A 25,269-nucleotide genomic window follows, 5' to 3' on the forward strand; every position below is an offset into this window, starting at 1 on the left:
AGTTCAATATTAGTTTTTACTGGTCAAAAAACAAATATAATCCAGGCAGCATTATGTTTAAAAAACATCTTTTATCATACAAATGTATTGTTTATGGATGTCATATTTAAGAGACAGGGTTACAGGAGTATGACCTCACTTACTAAGACATGGACAGTATATCACTAAGTTGCAAAGGCTCACTTAACCAGGCAAGATGACTAAGAGCAAGATGACTTTCCATGACAACTTGTGGCATCCTTATATCCAGTAGGCAGAATGTCTACTGGATTTAATGTTCTTTTCCATCTGCACAAACAGTGTATCATCTATGCATATGAAAGCTGGAGTGTGTGTATGTGCTGGCTGATGATTTTGTGAAAATATAAACATTGTTTGCATAAATGTCAGTTATTCTCTGTATTTAAGTGCCTGTATATGCTTGTGTCTGTGTGTGTTCATTTGCATGTGTGCCTGCTTCTCAGCGGTTGGTATGAATTAATGTATTTAGATACTATATGTACTGTATGTTGTACAGAAATATGTTTGATCTGTGTATGTGAGAACATACAAGATAACTGATTATGTGTTCTGAGAGCCTGTACGAGAGGGCCAACAGAGAGGCAGTGTCAGGAGCATAATTACACAAGTTTGCTTGCAGTTTGTAAGTGTGTGTGTCCGTTTCTCTGCGTGCATGCAAATACGCACCCAATTGTTTGTGTAAGTGTACTTATGTGTGCGTCACTGTGTTCACACTTGTCGGGCAAGCACGTGTCTCTCAGTGAAATCTCCAGCTTCAAGTGGTCACGACACACAAAGGCAGCTGCCAGCTTGCAGGCTCAGGGCCAAACACATTGCCTCAGAAATGACAGACGCCTGCCACACACAACTCTGAGGCTATCCGCACTGTCGGCTAGGCGTATGAGAGCATGGCTCACTGCAAATTAATTTGGGGGAGGGAATACTTTAGAAAATTATCATTTGTAATGCATGGTTTTATGTGATGATCCTGTCAAAGAGGATCATCACTAGAAACGGAGTGATCTGCGCCTAACTCACGAGAAAGTCACCAGTTTGAAAAGTTTGATCTTAACTGCTCTAATTTAGTGATACTTCCCTTTTTCTGAGCAACTTAAATTGGCCTTGAGCAAAGCACTGGTCACTAATGCTGAGTGGCTGACTAGACAGTAATGTTTTGTAAAAATGATATAATGTGGTTCATGAATTCCTGTAATAGGATACAATTAACACAGACTTTTATTATATTATGTGGAAATGCCATGTATGCAAACATATTCATTTAAGAATTATGCTGGTGGGCACAATAATAACAGTAGAACATGCTGACAGAAAGAGCATCAGGGCTGATTCAAGTCATATACTGTGTAGTAATCAAATAATGTATGTTAATCCTCTGTTTATACTGTACTGTATCTGGCCAATATTCTTTTCTGAAAGGATAAAAAACAAAGGAGTTTTACAGCATGTGAGATTGCAATTATTCCTTGCAGCATTGTTTGGACTTGATGACTGGGAAAAAGACAATGCAGATAACTTAGTGGGTATTAAGCCAGAGAACTTGATTAACTTTTAGATGTGGAAAAATTGCTGTCACTGTTGAAATAAGAAAACACAAATCAAATTAAAGTCGGTGACATACACTATCCATTTGGCAAAGCTCCATACTGGATGGAGTCTGTTCTAATCTGAGAGACCAGAGACCCCAATCTACCCACAGGGTCTCAATTAAGAAGAATCTAATCTAATGATAAACACACCAAGTTCATCTTTACAACAAATCTCTTGAACACTTTCACACACTCTCTACAAAACACACACAGAGCCCTGGCGATAATCAGTCCAAGTCTGTGGCTTTATCCTTATTAAAACAATGCTAAAGCTAATTCACCTTCACAATTTTTTTATATATAGTATGCATTTGCGCAGTTACAAGGTAGAGTTGAAGAGAAAATGAGACAGGAGGGATAACAGCCAAGTAGCAACTTTAATCAGTCAAATATCTCTAAGTAAAATCTATTCAACAGAATTTTCCAAACATTTTAAGTCATTTAACTGAAGCACAACTACGCTAGACAAAGTACTAAGCAGATATCTTAAGGTTTTGGTGTCTTTCTCAAAAAATACATGGCCCGTGACTCCTGCAGCGATCAAAAAGGATATTCTAGCTATTATGATATTAAATGACTTGTCTGATAAGCTCCTAGAGGCTGACCCAAATATATCAAGAACACAAAGAGTTCTATTTCAGAAATAATTTTATTAAAAAATCTTACAAATGAGCGTAAGAATAAAAGTGAGGTTGGGTCTCATTTGTGGTGTGTGTCTGTGTGTGTGTGGTGACCCTGACTCCCCCCTCTTATTATGTCCCATCATATCACCCTGCATTGACGATAGCATCAACATCTGCAGTGCATTCCTGCGAGGCCAGGAGGTGACGAGAGCATCCTACGCCAGAATGACTCGGCAGGATTTCTTTTTGCGCTCCCTCCATCCCCACACTCCAACCCACAGACTGACTCACTGCTCTTTGGCTGAGGCCCAGTCTGTCTCAGCTCCTCCTCTTCTCCCTTCTCTCCTCTCTCCTAATGCCTGTGATCTGATATGAATGGATGCTGACGCTGGAGGGCTTTCTGCAACGCTGCTTTCACCCATCAAATTCTGATCACAGGAGGGAAGGATAGGAGAAGGAAGGAAGAAAGATTTTGTTTGCAGTATTGGAACGGGCCCTAAAATGATAAGTAGCACATAGATTCACACGGTGAATCAAGGCTATGAAGAAAATAAATGTGTCATGAAAACAAAAGTAAGATTAGATTTAGATTTTAGATCAATTTTTTTTTCTATATTTGTTAGCCTGCAATGATTTTAGCCATTGAAATGGAAACTTATACCCTTATGTTATTGTCTTAAGATTATGTTATACTGCCTTTATAGCCGAAAGCACATTGTAAGACTTCATCTCTCTGCTTCCCGTGTGAAAATGTTCCCAACAGGTACCATCAAAGGTAAGCTGTGGGGCTCAATCACTGTAACTTTTATTTCTCATTAGACAGAGGCAGAGGGGGAAAGTCCAGGGAGGAAAGGCAGATAAGGATTTGGCCTTCATCTCTTAATTCTCAGCAGAGACCGTAAGAAACTCCCTAGAGATACGATGAATTAAAAATACCTGTTAGGGTGACGAATATGGGATGACTGTGACGCACACAGTTGTATGCACAAATACTGACACTGAACTTCATACAGTATCTCTTCAGCCTAGCAAACTGGGGGATCTGCATTTGCAAAAGTGAACTGTTTATTGCAATAAAACTCTGAAAGACAACTTGCTCTCTGTGAATTCATCTTTAATTTTCCACAGCCATGCCTTATTTTTTAGTTTCTGTGTGTAACCCTTTCAACAGATGGTAAAGGAGAAATAACGTTTTGATGCTAGCAGGCAAAAAGAAAGATATTGTTAGCAAGAGAGCTGTCCCCAGTGTATTCAGCCAAAAAATAGGCTGGTACATTACCACTCCTAAAACAGAAAATTGTTATTTTTACACTTTGATTTTTGTACCAGTTAAAGAAACCAGATATAATGTGCTAATTAGTGAGCTTCAGAGATGCTGGTTGGCAGATTTTGATACCGTTGGACGGAGCCAGGCTAGCTGTTTCCTCCTGTTCCCAGGCTTTAAGCTAGCTAACTGACTGCTGGCTGTAGCAATATATTTAAAAGTGTATGAGAGTGGTATCTATCTAATCATCCAATTCTCTGAAAAAAGTGGATGGATGAACTTTCCAAAATGTCAAACTACTGCTTTAAGTGCCGAGCTGGATTCAGACAGCAATTAGCGCAGCTTAGCATAAAGACTGGAAGCAGAGGGAAACAACTACTCAACGTCTTTCTTCTAAAGCTCACTAATTTACATGTTGAAGCTTGTATCTTTAATACACCAACAGAAATAAAAAATGACAATTTTGTGGTTTTACAGGGAGTTATGGGCTGGAACAATTTCATTGACATCATGAGGTTGCCCAACAGCCAGCAGAGACGCTGCACAGTGGTGCTGCGTTGATGGTTACACTGCAAAACTCTCTCTAAAACCACAAATTGTCAAATTTATATTTTTGGTTGGTTTGGATTAAATAAACAACATGCAACATGTATGATTCATTCGTACGTGTAAGAGGTGTTTGTAGGCATCTTTCTAACTTTGGAGAAAGACAGGGTACCTCTCTCACCTTGCTTCCACCCCTTACATAAAGCTAAGCTAATAACTTCCCAGTTCTCCCCCCATAGTTAACAGTCATCAGAGTAGTATCAATCTTCTCATCTAAATCTTGGCAAGAAAGCATATAAGCATATTTTCCACAATATTAATATATGCATATGATGAATATCAATACATCTAACTTTTTTTCTGTGAATAAAATCTGTAATTACCAAACAAAAACAATCCTCAGGGTAGCTGATGTACCTAGACATATTTAAATAAGAGGGTTTCCTTTGGCTTGAGACAGGCTGTTGTTCCCTTCGATTCTGTTGCACTCTGGTAGCGGGCTGTCATGGCAACCAGTTAGATAGTCACCCAACCATAACTGGTTGGGTGACTGTCCTTTTGTTGACAGAGGAAATGGCTGCCTTGTCCTCTACACTCTGACAAGCTAAAGTCAAGCTTTGAAATAAACAGCCAGAGAGGGAAAAACTAAGGAGCAAAGGTAAAAATTGGAAAATGGGAGAGAGTGGCAGTTGGTGACGAATACTTTTATATATTTTACAGGTCTGTCTGATTCAATCCTGGAATGTGTCTGTCTTTAAAACCCTCTGCACAGTTTCTTGGCTTCTCTTTGACAGCCATTCTCAACTCCACATGGCAATTTGAACTGTGATCTTCTAATAGAAACCCGGAAATGTAACCTCATGTTATTTCTTTTGACAGCTATATTAAAAAGCCTTGATCCATGCAACAAAGGGTGTGCACCTTTTATAAAGATGAACAAAAATCGAGATAAGAGATATTTGTGGCCTTTAGAGCAAGAGGGGATCTTACAGGCTTATCAGAGTGCAAGGCACTTGCTACACCATATGAAAAGATAGTTCAAATAAGGGCAAAACAAAACCCTGATGGTCCTATTATCTTTGGAGGCTGTTCGTTTGGGGAAGCTATTATAATACTAGCTAGGGGGGACAGCAGAGCTGGTTGCATCAGTATACAGAAAGGGAAAATGGAGTGCTGATCTGCAAATATTTGAATGTAACATGGTACCAGGTGTAAGGCAATCAATACAAAATAAAGACAGCATTTACCTTGAATATAATCTATTTCATATATACTGCTTGAATAAATAGACTGAAGGATTGCTTGCTATGTAATATTTTATATTTTATTTTATATTTTTACAGCCAATTTGTTAGAAATAATTGGATCAAAAGCAGAACATGACTTGTGCCACATCAATTAGTAGTTGAGCTTCCTAAAACATTTTAAACTTGCTTCTTACATGTCAAGAGATGCAAGTTGGTCACACATAAAATTGATGTAAAAATGTTGTTTTTTTGAAATGTATTTACTTCCATGCATCAACCTGCTGTGCATGTTTACTCCTGTGACAGAGAACCAGAGAACAGAGCACCTGATTGAAATCTTCACTAATATGAAAACATGTGAACTTGTTATTATAAAGTTGAGTGATTGCAAGCTGTCATGTCCATACTTTATGCAGAGCAGAACGATTGGTATTGTTTGAGACAGCAAAGCCCTCAGGTGAAGTCATTGTAATTTGCACGACAGACAGACTGATGTCTAATGCTGAGATCAACTAGTAAGACTGTATCACTCATGAGGCTCAAGTATATGCGTTTTCTCCTCGAAACGACCATGCTATACATATTACGTATAGATGAGGGCTGAAAGCTGGCATTCATCCTCTTGAATTTTTAATGAGTAGAGAACAGGGAATGGGGAGTGGGATGTATGATCCCTCTCAAGCACTCCTCCTGCTCATGTTACCTGTTCCTCCTTCTCTTTCCTTCCATCCAATTTCCTCTGTCTCTCCTTTTTCCTCAAATTCTAAACTTTTCTTCCTCAGAAGTCTTTTCTCCTGTTCCGTCCATTTTTTTCCCACTGCTTTCGTTTTACTTCCGATTCTAAATGTCCCAAGTGACTTTGAAGCTTCTCTTTCATCTTGACATCTCGTGGGATGCAGTAACTCCGCTCCTCTGTGTCGCTGTGTCTCGGGGTTGTTGGGTTGTACAGCGGCGCTTACTAAATGTCAGAGGCGGTCAAGCGCCTCCACGAGAACACAACCCGCCGTAAAAGCCGCTGCCGGCCACCTGTTCATCACATCAACGCTGTCACAGATCACTGGCTCTGACGTTTAACCCATTCACCACTTTTCACGGCGACAGATCGCTGGCCAATGATATGATTGGCTCTGATGGCTAATCACTGCATCTGCGATGGGAGGACACAAACTCCCTTGAGGTGAGGTGCTTCTGCACTTCACTCATCTTGTCTATCAGACCTAAGACAACATTTCCTAATGACAAAAATGCCCTGGTTGTTTCATCTGATGTTGCGTTATTTTGTCCATTACGTACAGTAATACATCAAAACATACTATATGGTTTTAGTGTGGTTTAATTCCTCTCAGTTAGCCATTGTTCCAATGCGCACATGTAACATTTTGCCACCTTTTTTTTTTTCATTGTAAAAATATACTCTCATCATGTAATACCGGAGTTGTAAGCTGGAGCAGTTTTGAGCTCTCAGTGTTGGCATATTCATGGACATTCTAACATCTGCAAGTTGAGAATTGTCTGTTGAACTTTTTAATATAAAAAGGAACCATATTCATCATATAATTCATTTCCCAGCACACATTTCTTGTCAGTGACATATCAGTTTTTGGATGTTGGATTGTCTTTGATGTACCACCAAGAAGAGTTTAAAAATGATCCCTGGTGGCAACTGGATTATCACATTTTTAAAGCAAATTCCCCTTATTTTTTGGATAGCGGACAGTAGAGGGGTGACAGGAAATGAGGGGAAGGATGACATGCTACAGAAGTCCTCATTTTGACTTGACTCAGAAGCGTTGCAATTACATGGTACATGCCCCCACAGCTCTACTGGATGAACACAAGCACTCCTTCATCAGCACCTGTCAATTACCAAATGTGTTCAATTAAATGTATTTTATTTTGTGTGTGTAAATATATTTTCGTTATGTTTGTGTGGGTATGTAACAACCTGCTGGTGTAAACCTTCAGGTGTTTGGGTAGGTTCACACCTGTGCCCCAGTGATGGCAGTGCCTCAAAGGCAGAGTAAGTGACCCAAATAATGCGTGTTTAGTTAGAGACCAACAGAGAGAGAAACAGAGAGAGAGGGAGAGAGGGAGGGAGAGGGAGAGGGAGAGTATCAGCCTCTCCGTCACCTCCTTTGCCCTGTGCACAATTTTGCAGGCGCACAGACACATTTGCCAAATGAAATGCCATCTGTTTGCATACAGTATGACAGTCAGTGAAAACTAACAGTTCACACAGGCAGCAAACTGTGACACTGCCCCTGCTCTGAAAGTCTCACAGTTAATGTTGCAGCAGAGCGAGTGCGAGGGCCCAAATGAGGAGGAAGAGTACAAACTGAGAGAAAAAGATAGGAGCGTGGCAGTGGGATGGACACATTGACTTCGAGCAAACAGTCTGTCTCATCATTTGCAGTTTTGCGTGCATAGCTTACCTCTCTCTGCTGAACTTGAGGGAATGGAGGATGGCTGGTCTCTTCTGCCTCAGGTTCCACAGGTGGACAGTGTCATCAGCCAGGGCACTCACAAGTGCTCCCTGTCATAAGAGAAGGGGCAATTTTTTGTTATATTCAAAGATTAACATACAGGAAAAAGTTTTTACACAAAACACAGGTCACATCATTGATATGCACGTAGCTACAGAAATGTCCATAAACATATCTACAGACTGCATATTTTCTCTGTGAGTCAGACTACATTCCCTGGAAACTCAGGCTGATTTAAAATCAGGCAGCTTCCTCACAGGTAACGATGATGATTCATAAGATGTCCATATGAGTGTGTGTGTGTGTGTGTGTGTGTTTGTGTGTGTGTGTAGGAGGCACTAAAAATCTTTTCCATCTCCCTGAGTTTGTTTGAGCTGCTGAGTCACAGTCACACAGACGCTGAAAAACATGCACATTCACATGCACACACACACAGAAACACACACAACCAAAATACTGCATGAAATAAATATACATAAATGACGTAAATCAGACTCATGCTTTTCCCATACAGAATCAGACCATGATGTAGGTATTCAATACCATCTTCCAGCTAGTCAATCGACACTTGACAAAATGCTTCATCATTTTCACCGTGGCTTGTAGGTTTAATGCCTTCAGTAGCTTAACATGACATACAGACAAAACTGCCTATTTTAGCTGAGCAATTGCTTAGTAACGGTTGGGTGAGTTGAGACTTGACTGACGTCTGTGATTTGCAGTGATTTAACAAAGGGATATATGCAAACCACTGAAAGTTATGCAATATAGTTCCCAGGCAACGTCCTTTGGCAAAGGCTGACAGGCTGTTAGACATTTCTGGTGAGAATCAATCGACACTTTCAATATTGCTGTCAATAGGTAACAGATTTCAAGTTATTCCACACCACATCGTGGTAGTGTCAGGTGAGTTCAACCAGAACTTGACTAGATATCTTGGTTCTTTCACAGGTAGGCTGCAAATAAAAACTTTTTTTTTCCATTTAATAAAACATCAAACTTCTCTATGCATCACCACTGAATGGTTGTTTGTAATTAAAAGTTTTTTATTAACTTTTTCAATATATACAAAACATAATGACACACAAGACCACTTATTACAGTAAATCAATAAAAGAATAAACAGAACAAAATTAATCCAGGCATACAGAATTAGCTACAAGTACAGTAAGAAAAAAAACAGTAAACTGTGGAGACAAAAATAAAAAATGAGGGGACACCATGTATCAATAAATACCAAATAAATGGGGTAGCACATTTTCCTTAAAAAAAAAAAAATGTAGGAATATTTACTTCCTGTTAGTTTTCTTCCTTTATATACATCAGAAAATTAGACCAAACTTCATAAAACTGCCCTTGGTAATTATTAGTCCTTGATTCAAAAGAGGCAACGCCTGTCATCAATTTTAATCATTCAGCAAAATCTGATTTTGTCTGGCTCTTCCAATAGCGGAGAACAATAAAGCCCATCGGTGCAACTCCAAATTTTTGTTTGAATATACCAGGTAGTAGGAAAGACCAGTCTCCTAATAAACACAGCTGGGGAGATTCTGGCAATGGCCTATGCACCCACTCCCCAATACTTTTAATTACTTGTTTTCAAAAAGTAGAAACAAAAGAACATTCCCACATTTAATAAAGGAAAGTACCCGTTTCATTTTTACACTTCCAACCCTTGTAAGCAACCCCTGCTAAACTGATAGGCCTGTAGCTGGTTGGGTCAATCAGGTCCTTTCCCTTTTTGAGAATCACTGAAATTACTGCCTGATTGAATGTACTGGGTAACTCACCTGTTAATATAGCCTTGAGGTATACTTTCATTAAGATAGGTGTCAGAATATCAATGTAGTTCTTATAATATATAAACAGGGAAATCATCTAACCCTGAAGCCTAACAGCTTTCCTAACTTCATCCTCTGTAATTGGAACATCCAAAGTTTCTACTTGATTAGATGACAGCCTTGGAAGATCAATCCTTGAAAACCACGCATCCATTTCTTCAGATGTGATGTGATGTACAGATGTGAGTAGAAAGTTTTAAAGGCTTGATTAATTTCCTGAGATGTAGTCACCACTTTTCCAGATTCAACCTTAACATCTGATAAAAACGTATGTGGCTTCTTTTTGCTTTAACTCTCTTTGCCAGCACTTTCTTTTCTCCACTTTAGTAGAAATGTATTTTGCTTTCTTATATATCTCGTTTAGCTTGTATTTAATGTCACATACTGTATCTGTTTCAATAAGGTCTCACTATGATTTTCAGAGATTGTTTTTTCCTTTTGCTTTAACTTAATTTCCAATTCCAATTTTATGTGAACCCTTGATGCAAAACAAAGTTCCCCTAGTGGGACAATAAAGATAACCTTCAACCTTGCGATGGTCATCAAACTCATCATCTTTCCTTCCCGTGAAAAGCAAAGCATAGCAGGGAAGGCCAGTGTGACGTGAATATCCACCACGTATAGTTTCCTCAACACTTCGGTAAACTTCTTCTTCCTGTCAGCCACATCCTTGGTCACATCTGGGAAAAAGGAAATTCTCTCCTGCCATGCCACTTTATCTCTATTTTGTTCTGGTATTTCGCTCTCATTGCAGCTATCACACGTTCGCGTTCCAGAAACATTTGGAATCTCATAGGTCTTGGAGGACGATCCTCATCTGGGATGGGCGCCAGTGACTGGTCCACTAGCTGAGGTTCATTCTCAGTGCTTGACCGATCATTCTCACTCTCTCGGTCCATGATCCGTCCATCTGCCAGCTCCAGCCTCTCAAAAATAGCAGCAATATCCATGCTAACTTTAGCCTGTGAGGTTTTCATTGAGGAAACATCTTCCTGTAGTTCTTTGAGAACGTTGCTGAGTTGCGACATCTCTTGCATTGCTTTTTCCAAAGTCGCTTGAAGTTCTGTGAGAGCATTTGATGCAATAACTGGAGCCCTTGAGTTGGGGTTGGCCAATTCTGCAGCTTTTGGCAGCATCTTGCTCGCCATACTAACATAGTTAATCCCCGGCTTAGTTTGAGATTTCGAACTTGTAGTAGCCATTGAGAAAAACAACAGTTTTCAAAAATGACGCCAAGTGATTTAACAACATTACTTCTAGATGGCAAATTAGGCATTTAATGGTCGAATTCAAGGGGGAAATGGGTAATTTTTCTGGAGCAATGTCCTAGGCAACCATCTTGGTAAGCAGATCCACGTGACTTGACTATTTAATGTTTTAACACAAGCAGCCAGGGCTTGACATTAGCACCAGCCCACCTGCCAAATGCGGGTAGAATTCGGCAGTGGCGTGTAACACAGTCACTCTTACTAGCCACTTTGGCGGGTGGCATTCCGTGTCATAAACTGGTGCAGCGCTGCAGATCGATCCGAGGAAAACTGCTGTCAGCTCAACTCCCAGTGAGCATTGCTTTTCCTACAGCCACTTAGAGGGCTGATAAATGCCCCCCACCCTCTTACCCTCGATCCTGTCCATCTGCCTGCTGCAGCTACGAGAGCATGGCCAGGTCACTTACACACACACACACACACACACACACACACACACACACGGACCTAACTGTTGTATCTACACACAGTTCACATTCACTTGTGATGATATAAACCTCTCTCTCTCTCTAACACACACACACATACACACACACAAACACACACCCAGCTAGCAAGAGGAAAAATTAAATTAAATTGTCATTTTGAATCAGGAAACAATTGAATTGATTAGACGAAAAGTTTGTTTTCTACTGCAGAGATTTCTTCTACTTTGAATTTTTCACTGTTAATCTTTAAATAGAGGAAGTAGAAGTTTTTTCTCTCGCTAGGTTTCTACAGTTTTTATCTTTTCAATGAATCTTCTACACTCTTTTCTTAATAACTGTTCTTATGTGCAATAAGACGCTACTATTTTTATGCCTGTCTTAATTGGTTGCATGTTTTCATACAAAAGGAGTTTTACACACAACCTCACCAGAGCTGAATATTTGACGACTGTACTGTGATACATTTTATGTAGTCTTGATTTGATGTTTACAGTGGTCATTTACATTTAAAAGGTTGTAAATCTGGTACTTAAAATAAATTGTAGCACACCATAGCCAACTTTAGTCAAATAAAACATAATTTCCAAACAAATAATTGTGGCTAGTGAAAATGCTGAGTGTCCAGTAGCTTTGGAAAACTGCTAGCCACAGTGGCTGGTAAGCAAAAATGTCAATATCAAAGCCCTGCCAGCAGCCATAAAATGTTCTCTAGAATTAGCAAATATTCCTGGTTTTCTGATTAGATGCAGCGATATCTGATTAAAAGAAGGAAAAGGCTTTCAGTTCCAACTTTTGATACTTGGCAGTTTTCAATACTTTGCAACAGACACAGTCAGTACCCAAAAAGTATTTAGGCTCGATACCCAGTCCTACTGATGTCAGGGAAATTTGATCATGTGACTGATTCTACTCTTTAGGAGCATGCAAGGAAGAGTAAAGCTAACTGTGTTATTACTTGGAAAGAGTGGAGAGAGGTAAGCAGATATGGGGGGTAAGTTATTTTCACACTACCAATATGATCATCCGTTCACCCTTCCCTACAACAGCAAACTACTTGTAGTACATTTTAAGGGGTGAAATACGATTACCAGGGATGAACATTCATGATTCAGCCCCTAAGTCTTATTAAATGACTGGTGGAATATTGGGCAGGACAGCAATATACATTTTTTTTAAATAATGTTATTACCCACAGATTTATCTGTCTCAGTATGACAGCACTGGTCTTATTGGTGAGTAAAGACGCTTAACTGGAGTAATTCAGCAATGTGATTGATGACTGTTCATTGTTTCTCATGTTTTTGTTACCTACCTCGTTGATGAGAAACTGTAGCTGGATGACAGCCGCTCCACTCTCATGCTGACAGTAACACTCCACACCTGGACGACCAAACCTGAAAGGTTTTTAGTCAAGGAATGTACATTACAGCTGAGGAATTTATCACCAAACCACTAGTGTGCGTTTTTGTTTGTGTATGTGGTCCAGTATGTACTGTAGCTGTATGAGGTGTCTTTTTTTTCCAAATATGGCTGCCTGGAACAAGTGTCACACCATTTGAAGGTCATTTGCTCTTTGCTATACCCGATTCAAAGGTCATGACTTCTGCTACATGGTTACCTGCTGAGAGGGAAAATGGAACATCCACAGTGACATTTTTTATGGTCTACCAACAGAGCTTGAACATATTCATCATCTACAAGTTAAGATCTTAACATTTAAGGATTTTACACTTTCTGACTCCCCACATACATGTGAATCATATTCCTGTCTTGAAAATGTTGTAATTATTCAACACCTCATTATATGCCCTACAATTATACACCTTGAGGCTCACTTTTACATTTTAAGAGAATATGTTCATACAAAGGCACTCAGGAGCCAGTTACCAAACAATATATATAATTTAGGTGTTCATAATTACTTGGAAATACTGAATCAAGTAGTAGATTATTGCAGTTATACAGAAATGGTGATATGTTACACAAAAAAAAGAGGAATAAATATAAAAATTCAAAATGAAACAGGGGGGATCGGCAATACTGCAGAGAAGGAACAGAACTGTACCAGGACAGGCACTGAGGAGGAGAAAATGGAAGGAGGAGGGGGGAAATTCAGATATTCAAATATGCAGAAAGTGAATCAGCAGAGAAGAGGTGGATATTACGAGAGCAGATGAGAAAATAATAGCGGGGGGGGGGGGGATCGACAACTCTGATGAAAGATGCAGAGGAGAGAGAAAACAGAGCAGAAGAGGAGTGGAAGGATGGAGGCTGGAAAAAGAGAGAAAGAAGGAAAGGAGAAGGGACTGTCAGAGAATAACGAGCTTCTCTTCCTGGGGAGAATGAATGGGTTAGCTTACTGATTATATCCATTCATTCTTTCCATGACTCTGAGGGCTAAGGTGGGGGGTGTCAATTTTTCATGCAGGGGGCACATAGAGGTGTAAAACCCTGGGGACGACACTATTGCTCATCATTAGTGTGTGCGTGTGGGTATGGGTGTGTGTGTGTGTAAAAATGGGGGGGGGTGGTGTTTTCTGCATGTGATCAGCTACTGTAAATTGCCTGCAGAGCTATCCAACTAAAACACAGTTTGAGACATGCAGCTACGTATTAATACAGATAGATCAAACATGTGTAAGAGGATCTTTCATGCATCTACATACATGCACACACAGAAAACAGGAGAAATGACAAATCCAGAAGGAGAGAGCTGTTCCTCCAATTAACCATTAAGCAGAGGAAAAACACCATCACATGTTACTAATGACAATGATAGCAACAACAGAGCCTCCACCTAAAAATCTAATTCACACAGCAATAATCAAGTCCTCCTCTCCCACAGAGCAAACTGCGCCTTCAGCTCCAGTGTAATTTATTAAGCTGTAATGCATGTAATCATTCCTGAGGTGTGTTGTGACCATCCCAATGAATAAAGCCACCACATGAACAGATCCAGCGCCACACACCTTGTTTCTCCTCAGCCAGAAGCCTGGAACATATTTTGTACATCCATTTTTCCTTTGGAGTGGTGTTTATGACTAAACAAAAACAATATAAATATATGTTCATCCCTTGTTCTTCAATTTGCTCAGTTGGTCCAATCTCAATGTGGGCTGGTATGTCATTCATACTGTAGTTATATTTGATAAGAAGGTGCTGTGTGAAAATACGGTCAGGGTTGTGCTTCATGCTGCTATAATCAATATTTAATATCAACAATGGATCAGATAATAATGTGTAAATTTGACGCTCGTAGATAACTAACTGCAGTTACCCTAACCTCTATGAAATGTTTTAGCATCTTTCAGCTAATTATTGTCATTTTACACCCCGCAATGTTGCATTTGTTGTTCACTCTCACCTCTTTCATCAGTGTCCTTTTCAGACGTGGCAGGAAGCTATTTTAAGCAAAAATAACGCCCACTATACACCACCTGCCCAGCACCAAATGGCAGACAGACAAAGCTAACAGCTAGCTGGTGAACATAGTGGTGCATTTAGCAGCTAAAAAAGCTACATATTTTCCTTAGGGGTTGGTGGAGAGCAAAACTGAGCTTAGATTCATGAAGGAGGAATGCTAACGTTGCTCTGTATCTGCTAGATGTGTAAATAGACAACTGTTTGCTAACGAGCAGCAAACAGCTAACAGTTGTGTTTACAGCTCGTTTACAATGTAAAAACAGTCACAGCAGGTTATTCTATCGTATGGTGTATAGTAGTCTCAATCATGAATATCTAATCAGTATTGTAATTCACTCTTTAAAGCCACTGGAAACCCAAATCCATAATAGCATTCTAACTATGCAATTTAGCATTAGAAATTAGTTTCAATCCAAATTCAAAATATTGTCATTTAGGTTTTTTTAAACTCTCCTGATATTGGGTTTGAATTGAGCGTGGTTATGCTCGGATATTTATTATAAAAATTATGCAATAAATTCTGCAAACCAATCATAAAGTGACGTGCTGTGGTAAGAAAATTGTCTCAATTTCAGTTGCCAAAGTTTCTGTGTCATTGGTAGCGTTTCTGTATCTCAACCCAGTTAGTTTTGCTATATTCTTCATTACTGCTGCTAATTACCTACTGAACATTTAAACTTACACTATTTCTGCACAGGCACCCTTAGCTTACACCTCAGCGACCTTCTCACTAATCACACAGTTGTTAACACGCTTTTCAGATTTGCTAGTAACTATAGCTTAGCAGTTAGCAACAGTTTCTCTCTCTTCCTCTCACTCTCCTGCTCGCTCTTGCTTGGTGTGTCTTATATTTTGCCATTCCCCTGCCTCCTTTAGTGATAATGGTACATTTAATAATGTAGTATATCTAACATGTTGAGGGTGAGGCTCAGTGAGTTAGAAATGTGGCTCTGCACCACTGAAATCCAGTCATTAGCTACAGAAGTTAGCCAGCAACCAGTAGCCGGTGTAGGTGTCAATCAAAACTTGATCTGCCATGCCTACACAGTCGTGAGAAAAGGTCTACACAGCAAAATTAGCTGTTTTTTGAACTAGGTTTGCTGATAGCTATGAACATTTATTTTCACTCAGATTTTTGTGGATGCTTAATGAGACATTCATCTTTGATATCATGTATGCATTTTAACTATTTCAAGCCAAATTTCCAGAGGCTTTAAGTGCTAAATGATCCATTAAAGCTTTGATTCTTAGGACCAAAATGTAAAAGTCAGAGAGATTTATAGACCTAAATCCAACCAGATTTATCAGGAAGAGCTGATGGTCAGTCATAAACCCCCAGCTTTCAGAGAGCACATGGTGGTTACCCTCCAATCAGATATCAGTGTGGTACAGTAGCCTCTGCAGTGCCTGACAAGCTTCCCCTTGACTCTTCAAGTGGATTAAGCTATGCCCTCCCCCTCCTGTCCAGCCTTCAAATCTCAGTCAGTGATGCCCTGACAAGAAGAAATCCACCAGCTCCACTGGATTTCGGCCAGTAAGCATAACCAGTACCTTTCCCTATTTGACTTTTGAGTCTGCAGTGACACACATGCGGAGAGCTTAGCCTTTATAGCTTGAATCACATTATGTTCCCCAGCCGCCCATCTGAGCCTCAGAAAACTCCCCCAAGATCTGTCTCACTCCACTTTAGAACATAATAGAGGTATAACCTTCCCCTAAACACACACTACCTATGATCTAAAGTGTAAATAACAGAGTAAATCTGGAACAGGGCAGCCCTCATGGATACCACTTTACCACCCTTTACTAACCTACTGGAACCCCACCCATCTTAAAAATAAATTAAAAAAAAAAAAAATGCTGAGTGTAATACTAAAATGTGGTCCACACAAACCTTACATACTGACTCTTGAGATAAATATATAAATAAAAAGTAGAGAGAAAGCAAAGGGTATAAACATGCATAAACTTGCAATTATTACGGTAGATGTCTTCTCCATACCTACATTTTTCCTCTCATTTATCGAAGATCACATACAGAACCATTTTTCATAATAAATCATCAGGGTGAAACTGTAGGGATTGTGCATAAACAGTATTACCTGATAAACATTATTGTGTCCACAGTAGTGGCCCATTCATGGTTTCAGAAACAGTTCCATAACATCCTGTCACTCATCTTGCCACTGAAAAGGGGAATTCAAAAAAAGAGCAACTTCACCAACTGTGACAAAGGAATCATAATAGAAGATGTTCAAAAAATAAAAGTGGTGATGGTGCTTGGAGGTTTCAGCGGTGGCTTCTCAAACAAAATGACATATGTAAAGTGACAGAAGGTCACAGCTGCACTGAACGTTCAGAGTTTAGAGTGTTGCACATTGGAAGAAATTTAAAATCAAGTGGTCTGACTGTAAGACAGAGGCCAAAAAGCTCATCAGCGTGCACCAAATCGCTGTTGCAACCAGTGGACCCCAATGCTCTCTCCACTTGACCTAGTATGGCCATTATCCTGGAGGGTATTGCTGCTGGCTAAACTGTCACAGACTTAGAGAGGGACACTGACATCCATGTAGGTCAAATGTGCATGTACAGAGGGCAAGCTTAGATCAACTCATTTAATGAGGATCATAATACATGGTACACCAAAAAGCTTCAATTGTGTGGGTGTGTTTTTTTTAATATCGTTTCCATGCTCAGAAGAGGAAAAGTGATGAGAAAGAAGATGGTGCCAAGGGTCATTGCTGTTTGCCAAAACATGGGAAACAGTCTATAACATTAAAATATTCAGTTGTTTATTTAATTACTGATTGTACATGAAGGCAACTGATGAAGCTGGATATTTGTCTACATAAATGATGGAGACATTGCTCCCTAAATTGAGGAAAGAGTTAATTAAACTTGGTGAACAAAAATGCAGCAATGCTACTGTTACTAGCTACTCTCAATACAAGGCAAAAATGGTTTCTCTTATGCCTAATTTTTCATGGGCAATAAATGTTCACCATTCACAAAAACCATCCCATATTTCCAATATATTTTGTTTATCGTAGAGCATTTAGAGAAGTGTGTGTCTTTGCATAGTAAGTAATAGAGCATCTTTTTATGTGTAACCTTCATACATGTAGTAGTGCCCATGTGGCATTAGTTAGGATGGTTTAGGCCCGGTGACAGTACAGTCCATCTAACCCAAAGTGACTTAATTGAAAACTCTTCCCTAATGTTGCCTGGCAACCAAATCTTCCACAGCCGCAGAAAGAGAGAGAAAAAGATTTAAGGTTGTGCTTTTCAAACTGCTCACATTGCCTTCCCTCTGAAGAGGCAGCCATCCCACAAGCACATTATCATGAAGCGCACATACACACACTGACACAGACGTGATCATACAAAACAATCCTGCAAAAGAAATTCAAACCATCAAAGAAGGAGACGCTGACTTTTGTTCATGCGTTTTAAGTGAATGTTGCCATAATAAATATCATAAAAATGCAGCAGGCCACAACAAGACACTGAATCCAATGGGAGAAGCTTCAATGCATGAAGCAGTGTGCAAAGTATTTGGCCATGGACTAAATTCTACCACAAGAAACTTAGTTGTTGTATACCCCTACACTGGGCTGCACTAGCTATTTGTGAATTCATCACATATGTATGTAAAGTTTCTCCTAAATTCTTAGTAACTACTAGCTAATTTCAAACTAGTGATTTACAAAATCAGGTCACCATTAAAACTTAATAAAGACTTAAGTAATGTATAAATCAGTTGGTAGGTAAACATCTGTAGTGCCCTTTAATCAGAAGCAATCAACCATGTAAATAGTCATATCCAATTACTCAACGTAGCCAACATTATCTGGTCATTCTGATCTAATGTTAGTGGCATAAAGTTTTGTAATTTGAGGTATATTGTGTGATTTTTGTGGAAAGTAAGAGAATATATGTCCCAGTTTACACTATCATTAAACACCATTTTAATGGCATCAGGTCAGATGAGTTGACCAGATTGCATATTACCTTGTTTAGTCTTCAATCTAAACGGGTCATATATTAGCAAGCTAACGCTAGTTTTGTCGGTCGGATCCATTAGCAACGTAATAGTAACAGCTGGCAGTTACTGGGTGTAAATATTCAGTAACAACTAATCTCTACATAAGATATAGTGTGTGTGGTGCAACTGGTTTTAATTTGACTATGTGTAAATCTCCACTTACTAAACACATCTTATAACTAAGCTAAGTCTAAACCTTAGTAACAGCTGATGCAAACAACGTCTGCTCTATATTAGGCTCTTTGCATGTATTGTAAATGAGTCAAGTGACACTTGCACATAAATATAAACTATTATACGTTCATGTGCACTGGAATAAAACATTTCTAAATGCTTTAAAGAGTGTTATACTAACTACCATGATCATTTTTCTTTTACGTTTAATTAAGCTTTATCAAACAGAGGTTTTTGCAGACCCTGAGGGTAAACTATTCAGTAGTACAAATGCCTTTTAAAAGTTTAATTTAATGGTGGACAACCTTAACCAAAGTTTTTGTCACAGATTAGTAGTAGCACGTAGGAGGGCTTAGCATAACAATTCACATTGATTGAGTTAATCTGACTATCAAAGCTAATATAAATGAATGATTTATAGTTTAATCAACAAATAATGTCAAACGTCGTTTGTTAACCATTTGTAAATGTTGTATTCACATAATTATTAAACAACTGTTAACACAAGATGTAAATTAGTACATCTAATAGTTTGACAAAGCAAATTATTTATAACTTGCAAATGTACATAAATGTTTTGTAAATGATTAGTTCAATCGTTAATTAAAGGTTTAAAATGATTATTATAATACAGTGTTACAAGAAAAAGGACCACTCCATCTTAAAAGCAATACTGCAGGTTTGTCAGGGTTTTTTTTTTTTTTTTATTTGAATGCCCTTTCTGCTGCTCTCAATATCTGGTGGTAATTCAATCTATACCCAGTGCATGAAAGCGTTTACATTTGTTTTTGTAAACCCCCGGCACTGAGTAACTGTTTACCATTGTTGTGTCAAAGTGTGTTTCCTATAAAATACATGTTTCCCCTGGCAGTATGTCTTTGCCTCAATTTCACGCCAGTGTGGGAAATAACATAATTTCAATTTCTGTTTTCATATCAATGGCTTTCGACATGGTATAACAACACTGACAATATATTTTACGATATTACAGAAAGAAAGGCAGTAGACAACTCAGAGTTTGTATAATGAACACAACCATTCTTTTTTGTGATGCTTGAACTAAACTAACTGTGCATTTGATTCAAGTAGATAATTGCCTTTTACCCACAATATTTCTTTAGGGGAAAACATTTTTGTACACCTGGAAAAATCCCCTAGTACGAAAAGATGAATTTTGGGTTGTCATGTTATTCAACTACAACAGCGTTTTGTTTGGTATAAAAATAGGAAGATGGTAATAAGAACAGAAATGTGTCACATTATTGGCCGCACTGTGATTGATGAGTCATATCAAAATGCTGAAAAAAGGGCTACATCAATGTCTCCTTAGGACAACAGATGCCAGCAAAATAAACCCTTAAAAATTCCACACATGACTGGTTCCTGAATCTTAAAATGACATGCGTTGCTTTACAAGAAAAGTTCCTGGATATCTCAGATGCCATAGTCACATTTTCCTCCAGTATTTTAACAAACATGACCCAAAGTTACTCCGAGGTGCCTCTGTTCCATCCACACGGGACAGGCTCAGTAGGAGATGTGTCACCGCTGCTGACAAGAGCATTCCTCATTCCATTTCAACCGAGCGAGGTGTCTATCTGCGCCCCTTCTCTCCACACTGCACCGATGCCAAAAGTGGACAGACTGACCGCAGGCAGCGATAGGAGTGAGACAAGGAAGACAGGAAGAGAGAGGAAGACAGAGAGCGAAAGCAGAAAGTGGGTCAGCTCCGTGTCTTGTCAAGTCCAATGAAATTTTCCCAAGCTATTCTGGAAGTCAAAGTTGACTGATAATTCACTTTTATATTGCTCCTCTTGTATTTATTTTTGACAAAAGCCATGGGCAACTTTTGTGACAAATAAAAGGTGAGTCACCGGGTATCTGGCAAAGCAAAGTTGTCATAGAGAGAATTGGCTGGGTGCAGCGGGAAGCAGACTGCAGGTTTTATGAAACCACGTTATCCAGGAATAGAGTTGATCTTGATAAGTGTAATTGAATAGGGATGAGCCTGTATTTCACATGAGAGAGTGGTTGGCTTGCTGCTTTGTCTGCTTACCTCAAACATCTCATGACTCTGTATATTTGTGTGTCCGTGTGTGGAATTAATTGAAAAATAACAGAGAGGATGCAGCTTTAGACGAAAACAGAAAGCTGCAGAAATCAACAGAACAAGACGCAGGGCGGACAAAAAAAAAAAGAAAGGCAAGATTATGTCTTAACATGAGCTAGAGCGATGAAAAATGATCGACAAGATAAAGAAATGGATGTGGAGAAGGGGAAATAGGAAAACAGAGGAGATATCACAAAGGAGTAGACAGTGAAAGAGAAAGAAAAGAGAGTGGTGATTAATGGAGGATAGGAGAATAAGGGAGAGGCGCTGAGAGAAAGCACCAGAAAGAGCGAGCCTGGGAGCACTGAGTTGCTATGACGTTGGGCCTGAAGTGACGTCAAAGCTAGCCACTCATACATCACCCTGCCAGGGAGGGAGGCGGGGCCACGGGGCACAGCCTGCTCTGCACTGGACCCAGAGACGGCAATGAGGCAGTGAAAGCTGGAAGGCAGAAAACAGAAGAAACAGAAGGGAGGCAGAGAAGGGAAGACAAAAATGAAAAAAAAAGGAGGAGGATAAGAGCGAGACATAGGAGAATAAGAATGCCTTTACAGCAAAAAAAAAAAAGAGAAACAACATAGTAATAAGCTGAGAGAAAGAACAATCTTGCAAAGACCCCCACCACAGCCACAAAGTCTGCTGAGCTGCCTGTCCACACATTACTCAGCTTCCATTTGGAGGTGATATCCTACAAATCATCCATAATGATGCGGTCCACCTTGACCTCAACCTGCCTCAATGCTCCCATGTCACCCATCTCCTGCCCTCCCTCTGGTTGCCTGCGGCTGTTTACATCAAATTTAAAGGCTGCCGAGGGAACTACATTACATCTCCATTCCTCCAGGCCATGATCCAGCCCTGCACTGTGGCCAGCACTCAGCTATTAACCAGGCACTTAGCGCGACCTTCCTTAAGTCAGCCGTTTTTGTCACTCCACCCTGACTTGGCACATGTGATGATCTCTTTATTACTTTTATAATAATAGCTTTTTGAAGTGCATCATTTAAAGCAAAAACAACGCTGTAAATGCTTTTAATGTAACACTTAATTAACCAATTATTTTGACACATTCCAGCCTCCATACAGAGTTTGCCACGAAACCTGTGTTCGGAAGTTTTTCCAGAGGTGTTCCTACTTCAGGTTAACACTGTTATACATTTTGTTTCTGTCTTTACAGCAGTAGGAATGGAGGCATATCCTGGGCGTCCACCAGGGACCTCTCTTTACAATGCTGACATGGTTTTCTTGGTTCAGATGAAAAAAAAAAAAAAAAACATGCTCTGGACAGAGGGGGCCGGCAGCAAACCGGTCAGTGATATCTGAAAACATCTCAACTTGAGCAAAAATGTGCAGGTTTGCAGCTGTCGCTTAGCAACAGCAGGAACAAGGACTACAGTATCCCACCAAGGTGCTGGTGCACACTGCAAGCTAAAAAGCTCTCTGGACACAAGTCTTCACCCTGTGAGCTTTAGAGATTTACACACTGGAGCTCTAAAGGGGCAGTACAGTACAACTTATTTCTGTTAATTTGTTTTCCTTTCCCCTCCCTCTGCTAGATCATTCAGGTAGCACCATATACATCAGTGACAGAGAGAAGGCGAGGAAGCTATGAGATTCACGCTCCCTCATGAATATCCGAGTCACACATGGAAAAAAAGACACGCAGGCAGGCGCGGGCAGTGACACACACAGCTACACACAACAAGAAAAACCCAGAGTTGAGCAAAACTGGTAATTCATTTGTTTAACACAGTCCTTGTATAAATAATCTCCCTTGACACATTTGATTTATTATGCAGGCAAACAATTAAACTGCGATGGGGCTGCTGAGTATTTGTCGCTGCCTCAGCTTCTCTCGCTCTCACCTTGGAAAGCATTGCGATGCACATACACAGACGTATACAAAAACACACACATACAACCCCCACAGCTATTATAGCCCCTGTCCCTAAGATTCATCTAGGTGACATACTTGACAATAGCCATTTGCTGAGGTGCACAGTTCAACATCGCAGTAATCCACATTCAACTAGCAACAAGGCATGTTCTGAGTTTGCAGGTAGAGGGCTGATTAGGAATAGAAAGATGCATATGGGATCTGTACTGCACTGTGCAAGATAACAATATTAGAGCAGCTAAGGTTAGATACATGCTTATTTTGATTAATTCACTGCAAAGAAATTATTACACAAAACTTAACTAGTCACCATCCTCTTGAAATCTTTCCTCACTGACCTATGAAGATGACAGTGAAACAATGCTGAAACACAAAGGGCTATGTGGCCAGTTGTACTAGAATCACAACTCTACTAAGAAATATTGTCTATGAATTAGTCTGGGCTTGATCCAGCAAAAGCGGGCACAGTGGTGTTGCACAGTAAAAATTGTAAACCCCCCCCCAAACGCTGTAGTGATAATGTGGATTGTTGATTCTTGGAGTGTTGCCAATTCTGCCTAGTAGTAGGGTGTTAACAACCCAGGACATCATCTAATTTTAGCAGGACAACTCAGCACTGAGCTACTGTACGGCCACTCGAAGGCAAATATCTGAAAAGAGATGAGACAGAGGGAGGGGGGGGGGGGGGAGGGAGAAGGAACGGAATAAAAGCGGGGGTAAGAGGTTTGGAAATTCACTGGCTGTAGGGATCGAAGGCGGGATAGAGGAAGGGAGGGAGCGGGGACGAGATAGGAGGGAAGCGGGAGGGAGTAAAGGGGTAAACTATAAGGGAACAAGTGTTGAGTCAGCAGAACAGCTTGTGGCCAAACCCGTCTACAAAAGCATGCATAGTATAGGAGAGAAAATGAGAGATGTAGAGGGAAAAAAAGGGTAGGAAGAGGTGAAATAGAAAGAGACAGGAGGAGGAAAGAGAAAGAGCGAGAAGAGAATGAACTCTCCAGAGAGGTAAAGATACTGCATGAATAGGAAACTAAGATACATGAATATGCTGCTTGTACGTCAAACCTGGACAAATTTCTGTACCCTGCAACATCTTGGATTTAGCCCAACACAGGACAGACGTGTGATTTCTAGCTACTGCAACTGTCCAACTGTTTAATAGTCTAATACTCTTTACGCAAGTGTAAAAGGCAGCGGTTTAACAGAAATCTGCTGTTGTGATAGCAACATGCAGCCAGTTAAAGGATCATATTCAAACAACTGATGGTGTTAAACACAACAGGAAGCCACAACAACGTCTCTGCAAGTGACAAGTGGCTGCAATTTCAGTTTAAAAGTGGCAAGTTGTCGTGACCTGTTCTGATTCTGAAGTCGAGCATTAAAATGTTTGCATGTATGCATTTAGAAGTAGCAATGTATGCATTAGCGCTGGTGCTACCTTTTCACAGGAAACTAGGGGAGTCATTTTAATACCAAATTGAAGTAAATTATCTATTTGGACACTGGTTGTGTGCACTTTGTTCACTGCCATCTCACACAGCGCACATAATCAGCTGGGTACACGGTGAGTATGTATTAAACATGAGTCCCGGCCCGGCACAGAGTGCAAGGACACCGATTCCGTCTGCTACTAACACACTAGCGCTCTGAACCCCACTTGGCCAATTACAGCATGAACTCTGAACTGATATAAGCAGAAACTCTCAATTCATTCTGCAGTCTACATCAAATCTGCCCTCTGTGATTTCTAACTTTGCTGTAGTTTCAAACTTCTACAACGCCTGGTGAATCTTACATTTGCAGCAGCAGTAAAGCTATGAATGCGTCTGTCAGCCTGAAGAGGAAAGAACTGCACAAGATGATAACACAACAAGACACACTGGTACTGTGCTGGAAACAATAACAGTGATCATCTATCATGTAGCAAAGGACAGTCAGTTCACCTGCTGGCCTCAGATTAAATCCCACCTGAACTTTATACCTTTTAGTTCTCTTGCTCTCTATGGTCTAATGTTCGATATCCATCATCTGTTACGAATGAGAATTGGGGAGTCAAAGAAAAAGCGAGTCAACTAAATACCTTTTGTGGTAGAACTGAGAGTCTGCACTGATGTTGAAACTTAACTTAGATGTTAAACAGGGCTCTATAACAAATACTGACGATCTGTGTGTGCCGTTTAGTACTAGGCAGGTAGCATATAGTGGGTTTTTAGAGCTTTTTCATTGAAAACACCCTGCTATGGCTAAAATGCCTGATGAGAGCAGTGAGAGTGAATCAAAACAAGTTGCCTGAAAAACCAAAACAATGAGCTG

General features: G+C 39.9%; 1 protein-coding gene across 5 annotated transcripts in view; it reads right to left on the reverse strand.

The window, feature by feature from the left end:
* The window catches only part of stxbp5a (syntaxin binding protein 5a (tomosyn)), a 99,785-nt gene that overhangs the window by 48,378 nt on the left and 26,138 nt on the right, over nucleotides 1-25,269 (reverse strand). For all 5 annotated transcript variants that reach the window (XM_067572306.1, XM_067572304.1, XM_067572303.1 and 2 more), the window contains 2 exons: nucleotides 12,620-12,701; nucleotides 7,720-7,820 (listed from right to left, as the gene is read on the reverse strand). In XM_067572306.1, coding sequence (XP_067428407.1) covers nucleotides 7,720-7,820; nucleotides 12,620-12,701 — 183 coding nt within the window. The remainder of the gene's footprint in view (nucleotides 1-7,719; nucleotides 7,821-12,619; nucleotides 12,702-25,269) is intronic.

Source organism: Thunnus thynnus, chromosome 18 (genome assembly GCF_963924715.1).
Source record: "Thunnus thynnus chromosome 18, fThuThy2.1, whole genome shotgun sequence".
Classification (NCBI taxonomy): Eukaryota; Metazoa; Chordata; class Actinopteri; order Scombriformes; family Scombridae; genus Thunnus; species Thunnus thynnus.